Source organism: Ambystoma mexicanum, chromosome 5p (genome assembly GCF_040938575.1).
Source record: "Ambystoma mexicanum isolate Mex_15411 chromosome 5p, UKY_AmexF1_1, whole genome shotgun sequence".
In the NCBI taxonomy this organism is placed as follows: Eukaryota; Metazoa; Chordata; class Amphibia; order Caudata; family Ambystomatidae; genus Ambystoma; species Ambystoma mexicanum.
In genome coordinates, this window is record NC_090930.1 from 999,163,236 (window position 1) to 999,180,711 (window position 17,476).

Here is a 17,476-nt window from a genome sequence, read left to right on the forward strand (position 1 = left end):
GTGTGCACGCATTGGAACCGAATCCAGGAATAATTGAGCACAGGGAAAACAACCCACGAGCTCTTCCACTTGGCTTTGTGTGCCCCTGGCACTGGGTAGACGCAGGCATGGGTGGGTATGGCTTTAACCACGCCAGCACTTCGATTCCCGGGTTGGCTGAAGTTCAAGAGCGTCCCTTCAGAGCGTGCAGTGACCCGCTGCCTTCTGCTTCACAGGGAAGTCTTCCCCTTTCTTCTTCAGAGACCTCCCTCCTGCCGCAGTGTGTGTTTGCAAAGGTTACACCAGCGCGAATGCCGTGCAGATGGTGGATGGCGTGGCTACTCTTGAATAAAGGCCGAGGCATCCAAACGCGAAATAAATAACTGTACACTGCGGCCTTGCCAACAACCTACAATTGCCACATTGTCTTATCATGGCGTTCCTTTTATTCGAAGGATTTGTAAGGTTGTTGCTTTTGCAAGGTGAATGCTTAACCTGCTGCTCCATTTAGCTGTTTTGTGAAGAATCATTTTTGGCTCATGACGGTGCAATACAGATCGATAGCCTCAGAGGTCGAAGTGAGCGAGAACTAATAGTAGCAGAGTTCCACTTTTGCTTTTTACTGTTTGTTTATAGTTCTACTTCTTTTAATTGAAAGGCTCTTAGGAGCTTTTTGCTTCACTTGGGCTCTTTCTGAGTTGGCAAGTGCGGTAACATGATGTGCAAGTTCTGCTTAAGAGGTACATTTTGGGAATCAAGCCCTTATGCAGGAGAAGCACATAATCGTGAGATTATAATTTAGAAAACAAATGGGTTACTTCTTGGCTCTATGTATCCTTTTGGTGTTCATGTTTGCCCCTTTTCCATTTTTGTGCAGACTCAATTTGTGCATAGTTATTCTTCAGATAAACACAACTGCTAAGGGATGCCTTGGGGGGGGGGGGAGGGGTGTAGGCGTCAATATCGGCACTACCCCTGGAACATTCCAGTGTCTTTACAAAGGAAGAGGAGCAGGTTTGGAACAATGATTGTGCTACAATAAAAAATTAACGACTATCCCTCCTTTTAATTTGAATTTTAAAACCGAGATCCCCCCGTACCACTAGATCTCACCACACTTGAACTATAATACCTCGGAAAAGTGTCTGTTGTGTTGAATAGCATGTTTATATAGCACACACTAACCACAGGTGGCTCTCTGAGGAACTGATGTAGACAAATTGAATAAGCCGCAGCAGGAAATGGGACAAAAGCAACATGTAAAATGGTTTCAGAATGGCATGGGTAAAAGCTTCCAAAGCTATCCTGGCAATTGCATATAAACCAAAATATAGGAATAAAATGAAAACATTTCCAGAAGGATCCCCTTATTTTGCCTATCAAAATCACCTGGCTCTCTGCCCGTAAACACGTGTTGGTCCAGCTCTCAGCTGAGCCAGTGTCACAGTTGCTGTTTTTTGTTACAGTTCTCTCCTAGCAAGCCTTGATTGATCAGAAGCTTCTCCTTCCCTTGTGGGCTCTTTTGTTATTGTACTTACTGTTTTGGTGATGATGCAGGCAACCCAGTTTGCCGAGGTACTCTACATAGAAGGTGGAAATGTTTGGAAAGTCTTACACGTTTCAGCTCTAGTAAGACATTCATCCGGTTCATATTGAGACATGAAGGCACTGTGCTTTACAGTGACCTTAAAAAGTATGACTTGGAGGAAGGTGGTGTGGATTGTAGGTGAAGTAGTCAACACTGAGACCTTCTGTTTGATTGGTGATGGTGCCCCATTGATGAGACGGAAATTTACCTTGCCTTTGCCCCTTCCTACAAGCAGATTCCCACACCAACCACCAGATCGGTGCATGGGCACTGAGGACCAAGCTGAAACGTATGTGCCTGTTCAGGAACTTCTCATCTAAATGATCAAAATAAGGGGTTGGTAAGCGGGATCTAAAAGTAGCTTGTAGGTCTAGGACGTCACCCATTGAACAGGAGATGGAAGTGTGTGTGTGTGTGTCTGTGTGTATACAGTAAGCAGCAAATTGAACTTCAAAATGCGATTCAAGAAATGTCACTTTCTATTAAGTAATAGCACTCAATTATTGACATTGTTTTAGTACATTCTGGAGGAATCCGAATGTAGTCGTAGTCCTCTTTATGTATACAGGTGTGTGTGTGTGTGTCCTGGGGTCTGGGGGTCTGGGTCCGGCTATACAAATCTACACTGTTGAACCCACGTCTACCAAATTTGGCATGGATTCCTCTTTTGTCTGAGGCAGGATTGGAGTCTGTTTGGATAAAAAAATGTAGTCGGTAGACACCCTCATTTACTGATGCTCACCCCGATTCACTACAGTATATACAAGGAGGCCAAATTTGGAAAAGTGTCTGAAGCAGAATGTTTCATATGTTGGTTTATTCTTTTAAAATGTATTACTACTCTATACTGTTCGAAACTGTTTATTAAAGCAGTTTTGAAGAGAATTAAAAAAAAGTTTTATCATGCCACTCCAAATATGGGAAATGGCAAGGTTACAGATTACTAAGTTCATTCATTAGATGAGGGCACAATCACTCTGTTTTTCTTGGACATTTTCTCAAATGTGCTGAAGCCATTAAGTGACTGAAACATGCCGCACAAAAAACCAACATCACTTGGAAAAGCTCCATCTGATGCAAAGCGAAAATCAATATCAAGAGCTTCTGATCACACAGCGGCACAACTTGCCGACCAGAAGACAAGAGCAACTTTCTCCAGGGCAAATGAGATGTCAGAGCAAACTTGCTGACAAGGTCAACATCCTCCAGGGCACATGAGACGCCACTCGATCAGGACACGGGCAACGCCGGGTACCCCAGCTAGTGTGAAATAAAGGAAACCTTTTCTAATCTAGTTTTTAAAATTATAACAAGTAAAACCAAAGTGAATAAAGGATTATCTAATGCATACCTTTAGACCACTGATAAACACCTTAATTTTGAATTATTGTAAGTTCCAAAAAGAAGGCAGGGTGACTTTTTTTCATCATATTGCATACTTAAACTTTGATTTTTAAATCACAATTAGAAATTTGGTTTTGCTACATACTAATTAGAAACATGTGTTTAAAGTAACATGCATGTATAAGTATGGCATCAGTTGTTCTGCATCTTTCGGAAATTGTCTGTGTCAAGTCAACCATGCTTTTCTAAGTTATACACATGAACCAAAAGGGATGCAAATCTAGTCTGTTCCTGGCTTTTCCTCACAATGTCAGAGGAGAGAGTTGGTCATATGGTATTCTGAGAAAAACGAAAACCAGACGACTGAACATTAGAAAGAGGACAAACAACAAGAACTGCAACCTTCCCCAGGAATGCCAAGATGGTAACAGAAATCTGATACCAGGCTTCTAAAAGGACATATCCGAAAAACTGGGGGCCTAGTTGGCAGAAGGACTGGCCCTATAGTTGAAAGAAAATGTTAATGCATAAAATTCCAAGGAAGAAAGATTCTTCTCTGGATCTCAGGAGATCCACTTTGAGTGACCAAATACATTTACTACATTTTAAAGTTCTCTATCTATTTTTTGCAACATCTACTTTTTAAAACTTGAGTGAAAGATAGATTTAGGAAATTAATAACTATTTTAATGATACATTTACAAAATAGTATGAAATGAAGCATTTCCCACAGCCTTATTGGGACTGTCATATTTTAGGTCCTACATGAATTGCAATTAAATATACATTAAAGGGGCACGTCAGTGGTTTTTTAATTTATTTTAAACCTGCTTGGAATTAATCACGTTTTTAAGAACAGCAGCAGCCATGTACAAGTATCTCATTTTGCCTGGAAAAAAATACGACCTTCAGTTGGCTTGTGTGGGGGAGACATTCCAGGTTATCACCACAATTAGACACCATTTGTCAATAACATAACTGCAGGACTATTGAAGTGAATTAATGCGGCTCTAAATTTAAGAATGTTTGGATAATATTCCTGGGATTGAAGTTTTGTGGTTGAAACCAAAGACATGTTGGAGAGATTCACTGAGCTGTCTTCCCCAGTGTGGCAAATTGACAGACTCGTGGTGAATAGAGATATTTGTAAAAAGCCTGTTGCTGTCTCCTAAGGTTAATCTACTGATTACGTCACTGATTTCCTAAAAGATAATATGGGTGGGAATGCTCCTTTTATGGCACAATAAGCCAAACAAATGTTGCCATAGTAATTGCAGGTACATGGGATAAAGCCGCCCTACCTCACATGTTCAGGTTCCTCTTGGGCAATGCTGCATTTACTTTGCCCCTTGACCTGATACCTTGCATTCCTGGAAGAATTTTGTTGGTTCCAGTAACAACACACATGGGAACAGAAGTCTAGGTTCTGGCCAGGTGGAGCTTTCCCTCTCAAGGCAATCTACTGAAATTGAAACATCTCCAATGGTTAGTTTGGTGAAGAGACGGTAGAAGTCCACTCGGACCTAGAGAATTCTCCCTCCCTGTTGCGAGCGTTCAAATGGCCTGTTTGAGGCATGCTTGGTGGACAGGGACTCGCGGCCTAGCAATGAGAGGCCAGGCAGTGTCTCCTGAGAAAACCAAGTAGTACTTGCCTGTTGGGACTAGTCTGCATGTGACTAGAGCCAGGGTTGGAAGGTGCGGAAGTCTTTGGAGATGCTAAGGGTAGATGATAAGCAATCAGGGAAGACTCCAGAACTCTACGTGGAAAAGAAATCTGTCGACTATTTTCATGGCACAGAAGGTACATGTGCAAAAAGTGAGCCTGTAACCTAGGTAGGTTCAGATAGCGTAAGTGGAGCCAGAAGAGAGAGATGTGTGCCACTGGAGACCTTTTCCAGCTGTTCAGTTGCAGAGGCAGCTGTTGGTGCTGGGGGATAGGGGTGCCAGTGGGAGGATGGGGAGTCCAGGGGTGCAGCTGCCCCCTGGCTCCGCCACCGGAGCTGGTGGCAGTGTTCTGGAATAACATAATCACATAGCAGGAACCTGGCACAAGGCGCCACAAATCTGAAAGCTCAAAACTACGAACTGAATGTCATGTGCATAAAATATTCCTGGTTTACTCAGTTACAGCGCAACCCAAAGATGTGTGACCCAAGGGAACTACGAACACCCACTGGAGCTTATGGGAAGGTTCCACTGCACAACATGTCGCTAAAGAACTAGAAAGGCCTGGACTGGAGGTCTTCATAATCATGTCAAGAAGAGCCACCAAATTGTCCTACATTTCTAAACGAGACAACCCTTGAATCGAAAAACAGAACAAGGCAGGAGATGAATTGACAAGTATGGGGCATGGTTGGAGGCTTCTCTTGTATCTAAAAACCTGGCACCCTATTGAAACAGACAATTAACAATGGTTCTTCCTTTGCCAATAAAAGGGGCAATGGGCCATTAGCTCATTCTCCTGCAGCTGCATCTTTCCCCTTGGCTCCCTGGCCAGACCCACCACACTGCGTGTGGCTAAAGGATTGCCCCCCCTGGTAGATTCTGCAGTCAGTGGTAAATGTGGTGTTTCATGCATCACTTTTGGAGTAGATGGGGTGTGTATGACAGGAGTCTAGTCATTAAGGCCTACCCCTGTCTGGCCTGTTTTGTAAGGTTGTCATGCCTTGCCACTAGTTCACACCAGATTCCTTCTGTCTGCGTACCAGTGTTGGCAAAAAGAGTTTTTTATGGACTGGTTTGACATGCGCCAACTCGACCTAAGCTGAAAGCTGAGGAGAGGCTCTGACGTCTGCACAGGACGGAAAAACCTAAGTTTGCTTGAGAGCAGTGCATCATTTGTGGGGGTGTTTGCCAGGGCTCAGCCTGGCACTTATTTCTGAGCCCCAGCACTTATTGTCTTAGGCTCACTTTAATTATGAAATGGTGATAGCGCATCCATCAACCATAATGAGCAGGTGTGGGCTGTAGTGTAACCAACACTGTGGAGAGCAGCTGTGGGTGGTGGCAGAAGTGGTAGGCAACTGCCCACCTGCTGTGCCACAGGAGTCCTAGAAAACATTTGGGCCCTGGCACTTATTCTTTTACAAACTAAGCACTGCTTGACAGAGTATTCATTTAGGAGCTCCCAGGCTAATGTTACAGGTACTGCATGCACTCCCGAGAAGCAGCTCTCCCCAAGCTGTTCGACCCATTTCCACTCTGTTGCCTGCAGAGCTCCAGCACTAAATGCCACATGGGTGCCCCTTGCCAGCTCCATCTGGCATGTGCACTCTCAGATGATTTTGCCAGAGAGTCTGCCATATTTTAAAACCACCTCGAGATCCACAGGTTTCTCAGCTTTCAGACTCGGTTAAGTGCAGAACCCAAGAAAAACGTGGTGATTTTTAGAGCGGTGATCAGAGCAATAGCTTTCCTCAGGGCACCGGACGAAAGTCCATTCTCTCCCAATCTGAAGAAAACGGGTGGTCTGAGGCACAGACTTCATTGTTGGTACTGAGTTCCCACCCTGCAAATCTAGCGCGTCGGTCATGCAGCAGCCCTGCAGTCCCAGACTCGTATGCATATTTACATACATTAATGTATATACTCAATCATGAACGTAACTATCAAGACCAGTCCAGAATGGCTTGGCTATGTGCTGCTTATTCATCGGGGGGGGGGGGGGGCGCGGGGGCGATTCTGTACATGGGTGTAATGCTCTGAAGAGATATGACTTGGTGATGTGGTCAAAACAATGAAAATAAAGGGAAGCCATGCCATATGACAATACGCGAACAGGTGCACATTTCAGTGTGTTCATAAACGTCTATTTGACCAAGATGCGAGCGGGTGATTACCTGGCCAACTTTAAAGCGAATCGATAACCTACGTCCAGTTCACCAGATTCCAAAGCGGGCTTCAAAGCCATCGCCACTCGCAGATCTTTCATCGATTTTTACCCCCCTACGTCTTACCTCATAATTCAAGCAGTAACAAACTAGGGCACATGGGAGAAGTGAGGAGTGGACATTGGAAGGGTGGAGAAACCAGTTGTAAATCCTATTTATTTCTCAGCATGAATCTTTGTATAGCCTTCAAATTGTCTTACAGGTCAATGGCACGGGTAGCATGGGCCACCTACCAGTTATATTTCTGTAATGGGAATGAGAAGGATTCTAGATTAAAGCTTCTATAAATAACAGGCCCACTGTTTTCTCGTGGCATAGGAATTCTTACAAGGACCCATTGTCAACTAATGGGCTAACTCAGCGATCTGCAAACTTTGGCTCTCCAGATGATTTGGACCATCGCCCTCATAATCTCATGACCATGCTGCTGTCTAGGGATGATGGGAGTTGTACTCAAAAACATCTGGAGAGCCAAAGGTTGCAGACCCATGTATTAGTTCAGATTAACCGGTAGTCCTGGTAAGTTTTGTAGTCCATTGACTGACTAGGGTTATAAGAGCATTCTTTCATTATGTCCCACAAGTTTTCTGTCGCCACTGTTCATGCGGACACTGCCTATTTTTAGGATATGCCCTTACGCTGGGCAATTCAACAGCTGAACTGCCTAGATCTGTATCCCTCCCACCCTGTGTGTTACATGAGAATCCTATGTGTAAAAGGGGCATCCAACTTGGCATTCGGACATCCCACCAAGACACAAACAACCGGTAAAGGGCACGCTTTAGCAATCTTTTGGCTGATCCGGGGATTACTCTGGGCAGCCTGGCATAGGGCGTTGATTATCTGAGTTTTTGTGTTTCTAGAAGCCATTTTCCCCCGCAGTAAATGCTTGCATTTTTCTTCCAGATCAAAGGGGACAATTTCAAGACGTACAAACACTATCCAGGACCTCATGCAGTCCTGTGCGGACAACCTGATGCACGCGGAGCTCATCGCGCAGCCCGTAAGTAGTCTTTCTGTTAATAAACACGAAGTTAATGTTACTGATGCTGTACAGTTATCGGCGAGCTTGTTTGGAGAGGATGAAGGTGCTCTTTGAAGATAAAGTCTACTTGAGAATTAACCTGTGAAAGGTGCACCACAATCTCGAGTTACCTTGGGATATTTCAAGGCCTGGACTCATCATTTTATTAAATATGACCACCTTTGGACTGTGGGGTGGATTGGGTTACCATCCCTTCCCTTTTGTGATCCATCACTGCGGGTGGCTATTATCGGCTGGCTTCATACAGGACAGGTTTTTTTTTTAAACTCTGGTACTCGATGCTTTTTATCCTACAGGTAAAACGTAGGGATGGAGGTAGTGAGGTCAAACTAGGGGTCTAAGATCGGTAAGAGGGTAAAGCAGGAGACCAGGAAGTGGGATATTTAACTGCATTCTTTTAATGAGAAGATTTTTGAAATCTGACACCTGTAAACTTAATGAATGCACATGAGAATTTTTAACTAAGAGGGAATAATCCACAGCCATGATATAGTTGGTTCAGTGATTTATACCCAAGTGGATTGACTGACTTGCACAATAAAACTGGCAACACCAAACAGTACACGTTTGCATGCATAAAGGCAAGGTATTTCTCAAGTGTGAACCTAGCTAGAAAGCAACAGTGCGCTGCACATAGCAAATAGCAGGTTAGAGGTGGGCCTCTAGAGATATGAAAGGGACTCTGCTGGGATTGTGCTCCACGGTCATGCTCCTCAACAAAGCCCAACATGCATTGGGGCCATCAAGCAGCATTGTTTGGCAAAGCTAGAAGATGGCCCCTCTGATAACTGGCGTAAAAACATTTAATCGACTTCACAAATCACCAGACACTTAATTCAACAATTGTCACGTACATTGATATTTATTAGCCCTTCATCCGGACCACAAAGAATATGTTGTATCCTCAATTAATTCATTTTATGATAACAATAAATGAACAAATGTATGTCTATTGGTGGAGAGGCCAAGACATGTGTCAGTCTAGGAAGTGAGCGATGTGCTTAGAATGGTTCGGCTCCAACTCACAATGAGTGGCCGCAGAATGGGAATGCCCGTAATGTGGCGCTCTACGTTACTCTGCTCACATCAGTCTAGTGGAGGAGCTGGGAGAGCACTTCATCTATCGCATTGGCATAGGCCATCAAAATGTTTATTCTGATTGGAGTGCGCTTATAGCTCCTTAAATGCATTGGAAGAGAGTTAGAAAAGGCTCCCATGCAAAACAGAATGTAAATCCTTTGCACCGAAGGTTCCGCTGACAGATTAATAAACCACATTGAAGATTTCCTACCAAATCGACAGCGAGCTAGTTTTGAGGGTTGAAATCGGTGTATGGTGGCTGATTGTAACGCTCGGTAGGCTTCACAAGGCAAAGATGATGAATTGCAACTGGGTACCATGGTATCACGTCTTCCACTGACCTTAGCACCTATGCCAAAGATGTCCCTGGCCATGAGGATATGGTATCCTGCACCAGCTGGTTTCATTAAACCTTTTCGGCTAACGGGGGCACAGTGTGGCTCCATGTCGACTCTGTTCAGCGTTGTTTGTTGCCCATGTTGGAGGACATGACACAAGGGTCAGTATGTATGGTACTAGCAGCACTCCATGACCTTGGTTATTTTTCCATGCACTCAGTATGCTTCTTTGAAATGTCACTAGATTGTTGGCATTATTGTTTTGGTTCCATCTGCATCCTGTCTTTTATCTTGTAGGTCAAGGGCGTCTAGCCCTGCAGGGATTGTGTTAGGCAGATATGTGTCTCGCCCCCACAAGGTATGTTGCTACTGCTTTGGGGAGAAACATAACACAGGACTGTATCTCTTGACCATCTACTAATTCCAAGGTCCCCTTGGAGCACACTGCTTTACTCTACACATTTCTCCACAAAGGCGGGAGGAGGATGCTTTGGAAAACCTAGGCGGTAACACGCTCGTCAAAGAAAGCTTGGGTCCATGAGGTGTATGTAGCTGGATGCTGCCTGAAAGGACAAGAAGCAGCAGCCCATCAAGAGGTCCCGTTCTCCCAGTGACACCTTGAAGAAGCACTCCTCTCCAGGAATAGAGGTGGTCACTCCTTCTCCAGGGAGGAAGACACTTAGGACAAATCACTCCCTTCCAGACAACTGAGGGTCTGGGGGGACATTCAATTGACAGGCTGACATCTTGGCGAAAGCCCTGGCACCAGTGGCTTCAGCCTAGATGCTGGTGGTAGAGTCAGGGCCCACTGCCCTTCTTGAAGCCTGCAGAGGCAGCTCTAATGTACTCAACCACACGTCTGTTGGCTTGGTTTAATCCCCACCTGTGATCTGTGAAGACTGCACCCGTCCAGTGATATATGATATGATATGGCATTTATAACGTGTCTATACATAAGTGTTTCAAGGCGTGAAACCCCCTTCAGCTTTGCCTTCGGGGGTTGAAGCTACAGAACCAACTATCTTGGCCCTGGTGACGGTCACTGCCAGCAACTCACTAGACTTTGCTTCACTTTCCATGAGTCAATTTAGGTAAAAGATGGGGACATCTTCCAAGAGGGTGATCATATCTTATATGGATTGGGGCCCTTATCCTCTGGTGAGGTGGAGGACTTCCCAGAGTTTCACACAGCCCTGGCCTACGGGAAACTAGTTGTATCTTTCCAAAAGACAAATGCAAAGGATGTGGAATCCTTTGGGTTGTGAGCACCCATGTAGTCTGTGGTCCAGTTTGACCACACCGACCTCCTCAAGCATGGTCAGCTAAGGAAGACCCCCTCCCTTATAACCTGATTTTTGCTGTTGCTGTCATGGCTGCATGGCAGAAATGGGCTTCATCTGTGGACTGGGACTTTGCCAAAAGCATTGCTGGCTCCCTTTGATCCAGCTCTATCTTTTCTCTGCACACCCTATGCCAGAGAGCTTTGTGCTGCGGGCTCAAAGTCTACCTTTCCCTCACTCCCATACAGAAAGAGCAGGACATTGATGCAATGTCAGTCCATTTACTTGCTTTGGGCATATTGGCTGAGATGCCTCTGTAAGGAACTCGTGGTGGAAACAGTTAAGAGAGACAGAAGTGATCACGGTTCAAGGGTGCTTATTAAACTGTACATGTAGGTTGGAAAAATGGCTAATCTAAACCTAAATCTAAGATGGGAGCAAGCTACGACCATCAAATAACAAGGCAGTCCTAGTGGTGTCTTGTCAAATAAAAAGGACTATACTAAAAATAGATTGCCAATCCTTACAACTAAATATAAAAAGAGTATAGGATAAGGTTCACAAGAAAGAAAGACGTGTTCACAAATGATAAGTCGGGATGTGGTAGCCGGGGGCTCTCTCTTCCCCACGTTTTGAGCACAGGACAAGGTGGGACTCCTGAGCACAGCAGACTCTCGAGCTTTCCCAGGATGGGACAGTTCCATTCTTGGCTATCAGGGCGTTCGGTGGTTGTCTGTTTTCTACAAAAAGTCTCTTGCCTCCGAGGACCTGAAGTTGTCAAAATAACAAATGAAAGGTTTCTTTACGTCGTTGCGTTGGGTAATTACTTTTCACGCCTGGATCCCCCTCTTCCGGGCTCAGATCCACAAAATGTTCTTAGCGATACCCAGAGCTCTGGTGGTTAGATCTCTTCCTTCAGAGAGCCTGGTATGTTCAAAAGCATAAACAAAAGTTCCTTTCTGATTATACTTGGGTGGTGATTCTTCACCCCTGGGTCCCCCTCTTCTGTGCTCAGACCGCTCTCGAATGACCACCTCCCTCCGTCGGGTTCACTGTGGCTTGTATTCAAAAGATTCCTCTGTTGCATTCACATGTCGATTTGGGTGATGGTTTTTCAACCCTGGATACCCCTCTTCCGGGGTCAGACCCTTTTCGAATGTTGGCCTCGCTCCGTCGGGTTCTCTATGGCCTTTTCCATTGGGTGATGGCTTTTCACCCCTGGATCGACCTCTTCCGGGCTTAGACCCTTCTCGAATGTTTGCCTCCCTCCGTTGGGTTCACTACGGCTTTTGTCAAATCAATTTCACTTGTGGCTGTCAAAATACTTAATGTCTTTGTAAACAGTTCACTGTGGCCATCTCTGTCTGGTTCACTCTTGTCAACACACTGTTCTATGGGACTTCAGGCTTTGGCCCCCTCCATCGGCATCCCTCCGTCGGGTTCACTCTTGGTAACTACACAGTTCTTCCTCTTGAACTCAATATGCGGGGCTTCATCTTCCTTAGCTTTCCACGTATGGATAGGTCAAAGGCTTACGACTGTACAGGGGTTTTGCTAGACCCCTATATGACCACTTTGACCTTTTTCTTGCGGTTCTCCTATGGCCTTCGTGTATTGGTAGTTTCAACAAACGTGGGATCAACTAGAGTCTCTCGAGTGAGCATCGACGTGGTGCCGATCCCCTCTGCAGCTGGTTTTCCCTTAATGTTCACAGTTCTTTGAACTTGTCTTAATTTGCCACTTTGAGATTTCATTCAACACAGTTCGGTTTCTTATTGGTTCTCTTCTCGACTCACCGCCTGTGATGAACTGCTTGGCTTTCCTTGTATCTGGAGTCAAGGATGGTGCCACGGTAGCAGGCGTCTCTCCCCGTCCTGCTTATCAGCATATGCATGCTCCGTGTACCGTTGACATCTGCTGCAACACTCGCTTACGACTCCTTCTACGGAGGCTTTGTGGGTCTTGGTCGGACAAGGCAAGGTTGCTTCTCTCCTTGTCAACCTTTAGATTCTCACCACCTTTCTCCTCCTCTTGAACTGCTGTGTTTGGATAGCTGTCGCATCATGCCGTCTGCCTTGCTCGTCTTGTGCTCCACCTTTTATCCCTGTGGGGAAAGGAAAGGGCCGTCAGGTGCGTGTGACTCTGGTCAATTGCCTGCCTTTGCCTGACCCTTGGGTTGGGACATAATTAGTCCATTGTCTTTCATGGTGTAAGAAAGTGTTCGTGTCAGAAAGGGGGCAGGGGTATCCTTTGGTAGTGTTTATGAAATGGACAGGAGGGATTGTGGGAACAGTAGTGTTTTGTCAATGCAGATCGGGAGTTTGGGAAATAACCAGATGGACGTGGAAAAGAATGACTGGCAGTATTCGGGAAGGCAACAGAAAAAACGAGATTCTGAGAGAGGTTGTTTCCTACTTTAACAGGGTTTGGGCTCTTAATAGGTTTACCAGATGTGTAGAGGTGGTTGGATTTTGGTAAGGGAGACTCATTGGGCAGAAGGGAGGTTGAGTTGGTACAGCCTATGAAGACCTCAAGGACTTCATTCTCCTTTTGTTATTTCCTGGTATAATACAGTGTATCGTCTGGGAGATTTCCCCCGAGCGTAACCCCGGATCCCCCTACCCAGGTGATCCTCCCTCGCTCATCCACCCCAGGGTTGGGAACTGAGAGTGCCAGCCCTTCCATGGTCACCTGAATAAGGGATTTCTCGAGGTCTACTCGGGAGAATACCTTCAGTTTTCTCACACCTCCTGTGCCCTGGCCAAGTACACCCACACCCTGGCAGTACGATTTTCCAGCTACAGAGAATCTCCCCATGAAGGAGATGAAGGATGGGTGATCTCTGGTGGAAGAAGGCAAGGAGGCAGCATGACTGACACTGCAATTTTGCCTGGACATAGCAGATTGTGAGGCTTGTGCCATGGGCACAGGAACTGTTTTTCGTTGACATTCCTAGATGAGAATGTCTTGGTTTAGCTGAGAAGGCTAGACTAAACTCCTTGTTCTTCCATTTGATGGTGACAACCTGGTTCCGGCTAGAGCCGATGAAATGAGGTTGCCAGTTTCACCATTCCCTCAGCAACCCCAATCCAAAACAACTTAAGTGTGGACATTGTCCAGTCCGCTCAAATGGGAAAGGGGTTGTATGTTGGGGAGTAGCAGCACACCTCCTACTACACCTCAGGCTTGACGGGTGAAGTCACAGGGCTACTGCCTCCATCCATCCAATGCTCCCCTTATCCTACACCACCACTTGGTGAACGAGGTTTGGCAACTTTTAAAAAAAAGTGTGCCAGCAAGAAAATCCATCTTACTATTTTCTACCTTCTGCCTCCCTCCTTTATGATGGAGGAGAGGTTTCACTGTCTGGACCCCAAGGGGCCCTTCGGCTATTACGTCCCTCAGATCAGGGATCTTGGGGATGCTGACCAGTTCTTCACTGTTTACGCTGGTGCTTCTGCAGTTGGGGCTGTTCTGATCCTGTCCAATTTGGTAGTCCTCTGCATTTTGGAGTGTCACGATCTGCCCAGGAAGTAAGTGATGCTCTCAGGGCATTTTATACCAGAGGTCTGATGGCCGTCTCTGCCTTACACACGGGTGTCTCAGTTCCTGACATTTGTCAGGACACCACGTGGGCTGTGCTGCACATATTCACTAAGCATTACTCCCTGGATTCCTTGTCGGGTCGGGAAGCTCACTTTGGTCATGCAGTGCTTCAGCGTTACCAGATCTAGGTGGTGGCTTCTCGCTCCACCCTCTTCAGGGTTCTTTCCTGCTTTGGGGTCTTTCTAAGATGAGGAATCTATGGATAGGAATCTTTTAGAAGAACACATTGCTTACTTCTCAGTGATGTTCTTTCTGATGGACTAGTCCTTTCTCACAGATCCCACTCCATCCTCTCAACGTGCCGCCCGTGATGGAGCGCATGCCCACCTCTTGCTATTCCACAGTCCCACAGCTGCTACTGAATGCTAGTTGAAACAGTGGAACTGAGGTCCTGGGGAGCTGCTGGCTCTATATTTACTGCCCCTCGCCGCCGGACTTCATGGCTGCTCAACGCTGCTGAGCCGAGCAGACTCAGTGCCGCATTGCACATTCTGGTGGCTGAAAATGTTTCTGAGCACAACTTGTGCCGGAGAAGCCAGATCTAAGATGGTGACTCTAAGGGTGGAAGGAATAATCCATCAGAAAGAACATTACTGAGATGGGAAGTCCTTTGTTCTTCAGCTCTGAACCCGGCGACAAGAACAAAGCTTGCAGAGTCGCCAGCTTGGTGTTTTTGCTGCACATCTCATTTTATGTGTAATGCTATTAAGCGGGACGCAGTCATGCTCTGATGACCTTTCACAACTAGACGCGCCAGATAACAGTGTGTGACACTGCAAGGTTGCCAGCTCTGCTCCGTCATGTGTACGTCAAGGCCTTTGCAGGGTGTTTTTGGAAGCCTTGGACACTGGATGCTGTTCTGAGACTTGTCCGTATAAAATTGTGTGTGAAAACTAAACTTCGGTTGCAGAGCGGCATTCTTGGAAGTGTTACATTTACTTCCCAAGGCCACTTGGGGAAACCAAATTCCAGGAAATGAAGTCTGATTGTAGCATGTTAATAACAGAAGAATCTGTGTATTTATTTGCTTTTAAAGCGCTTACACAGCCCGTGGGCATCGCGGCGCTGTTACAAGAATATGTCTCTTAGTTGCGTATTTATAACACGCTTAATAGTTTTTAAGCGCAGGCCCAGGGATCGAACCTGTGTTGCTTCATGTAGTCTTGTTTCCAAGGCGAGCATGTTGCCACTGAGCTATTTCCGGGCTATCTTCCTTTGCTTTGAGTGGTTACACGGATTTCCCTTTTGGAGCATCTGTGTCAACAGAAGAGTTGGACCGAACAGCAATATATGTACTGGTCATGGCAAAGGAGTGCAAATGCACCGTGTGTCTACTCTGCTTGTGGATAGAGGGTGAGATATAAACCCAGGTTTAAGGCTGCATTCCGAGGTAGCTTCTGACCGTTCTCTTCGTACTGAGGTGAGATGCACAGTAGTTGCCCATAAGGCAGGGGTTTGCAAGCTTGTGCGCTTCAGATATTTTGGACTACGAGTCCTCATCACCCCAGCCAGTATGGTCTGTGGAAAGGGATTGTGGGATTCGTAGTCAAAAACATTTGGCGAGCCGCAGGTTGCGGACTCAAGCTGTGAGGATACTCCATGTTTCTAGATTATAAGGATAGAATGTTTGGTAGCCGGTAAGAGGAGGGATGGTAAATGTATGTAGGCTGCAAAATAAGAATAAGGGGGAAAGGATTAAGGGCATTTTTTCCCACCGTTCATACACTCTATTCATTTGGTTTCTAGAGAAAGGAAAGCAGCTGGAGGGCTGGGGGTGATGGTCTAGCACCCTCCTTCAGTATCAGCACTTGAGAATAATGTAGGTTGAAAGTTGGTGGGGAGGGGGGACACCCCTGCAACTGACCCACCCTCTGTCTGGTGAGACCAAGAAGTATTGTTTAAAAAAAAAAAAAAAAAAAAAATATATATATATATATATATATATATATATATATATATATATATATATATATATATATATATATATATATATATATATATATATATATTAAGGCTTTGGTTGCCTTAAAAGGACTGAGTTTTAGTGACCGAGAATACCTATTTATTGGGGGTCCCCAAAGATACCTCCCAATGAAGGGTAGCTAAGAAGCAATCAAAAAATAAAAGCTGGGCACTGGGTAGGAGATGGCAGGATAAGAAAGTTGAAGCACGTGGGGATAGCATAGCGGCAGAATGTTGAAGCCAGGGGGATAACATGGGGGAAGAATGTTGAAGCAAGTGGGGATAGCATTAGGGGAGAATGTTCAAGCCGAGGGGATAACATGGGGGGGGGAAGAATGTTGAAGCCAGGGGGAATAGCATGGGGGACCAATGTTGAAGCAAGGGGGATAGCTTGGGGGAATAATGGTGAAGCAAGTGGCGATATCGTAGTGGCAGAATGTTGAACCCAGGGGGATAACATGGGGCAAGAATGTTGAAAAGGAGCCGAGCATGGGGGAATTAATGTAGTACTACTTATTCTATTCTCTTGTGGAATGCAACTGGATTAATGTCCACGTTGCGGGGAGGGGACGGGTCGTCACTTGCTAGACTTTGCGCGGAAGCCTGGAATGTACTGCTTCCAGGAGACTTGAGCTGTGTTTCCAGTGCTGTTTTAGTTACTGCTCCACAGCACTGAAATTGCCAAAGAGTGTGCAGAGGGGACGATTTTTTTTATTTTGGTCTCCATCAAATTCAGCACTTCTTATGGGTCGGGCAAATGTCCACGTTGGATGCAGTTTTTTTGTTGCCTGGTCCTTTCATGCGGCATGTATTTCGTGATTTTTTTTTAAAATTTTATTTATTGAACAAAATGTATGGTGCATTTTATGTACTGTATTTTTTTCCGCGGCTATAAAATGTGATTTAAATTGAAAATGACATGCCAGTTAATACGATGTGAATCGATTCACTTGTCAAGGAAAGGTTAATCCAGTACCTTTTAAAGACTGACTAAGAGGAACCATCAGGCCATGACTTCACAGAGGAGTCCTACGACATGCACCTCATTAAAAGAAAGTGTTGAGTACAGAGAATAAAACAAAATGTTTGATATGCAGGGTCTAAAAGCAGCACCAGGAAAAATGGCCGGTCAGATGGCACAACGCGCTGAGCGTCCGTTTCTGACATCTGTGTGCAGTCTGCTGATATAAATCTAGAACTTATTTATTATTGTTTTTGGGCCTCATCCCCCAGTAAGCAGGAGTTACCCCCAGAATACTATCAGATAGAACACAGCATGCCAAAAACTTCCTCTCACCACAAAGGCAGGCTATACATTTTTGTCAGTTTTATATGGCACCCATTTTGCTTGAACCATTTGA

The 17,476-nt window shown here is 45.4% G+C and overlaps 1 protein-coding gene across 3 annotated transcripts in view; it reads left to right on the forward strand.

Annotated features, from left to right (window-relative positions):
- DSP (desmoplakin) overlaps nt 1-17,476 on the forward strand; it is a 372,480-nt gene that overhangs the window by 63,158 nt on the left and 291,846 nt on the right. For all 3 annotated transcript variants that reach the window (XM_069613475.1, XM_069613476.1, XM_069613477.1), the window contains exon 2: nt 7,711-7,807. In XM_069613475.1, the coding sequence (XP_069469576.1) occupies nt 7,711-7,807 (97 nt within the window). The remainder of the gene's footprint in view (nt 1-7,710; nt 7,808-17,476) is intronic.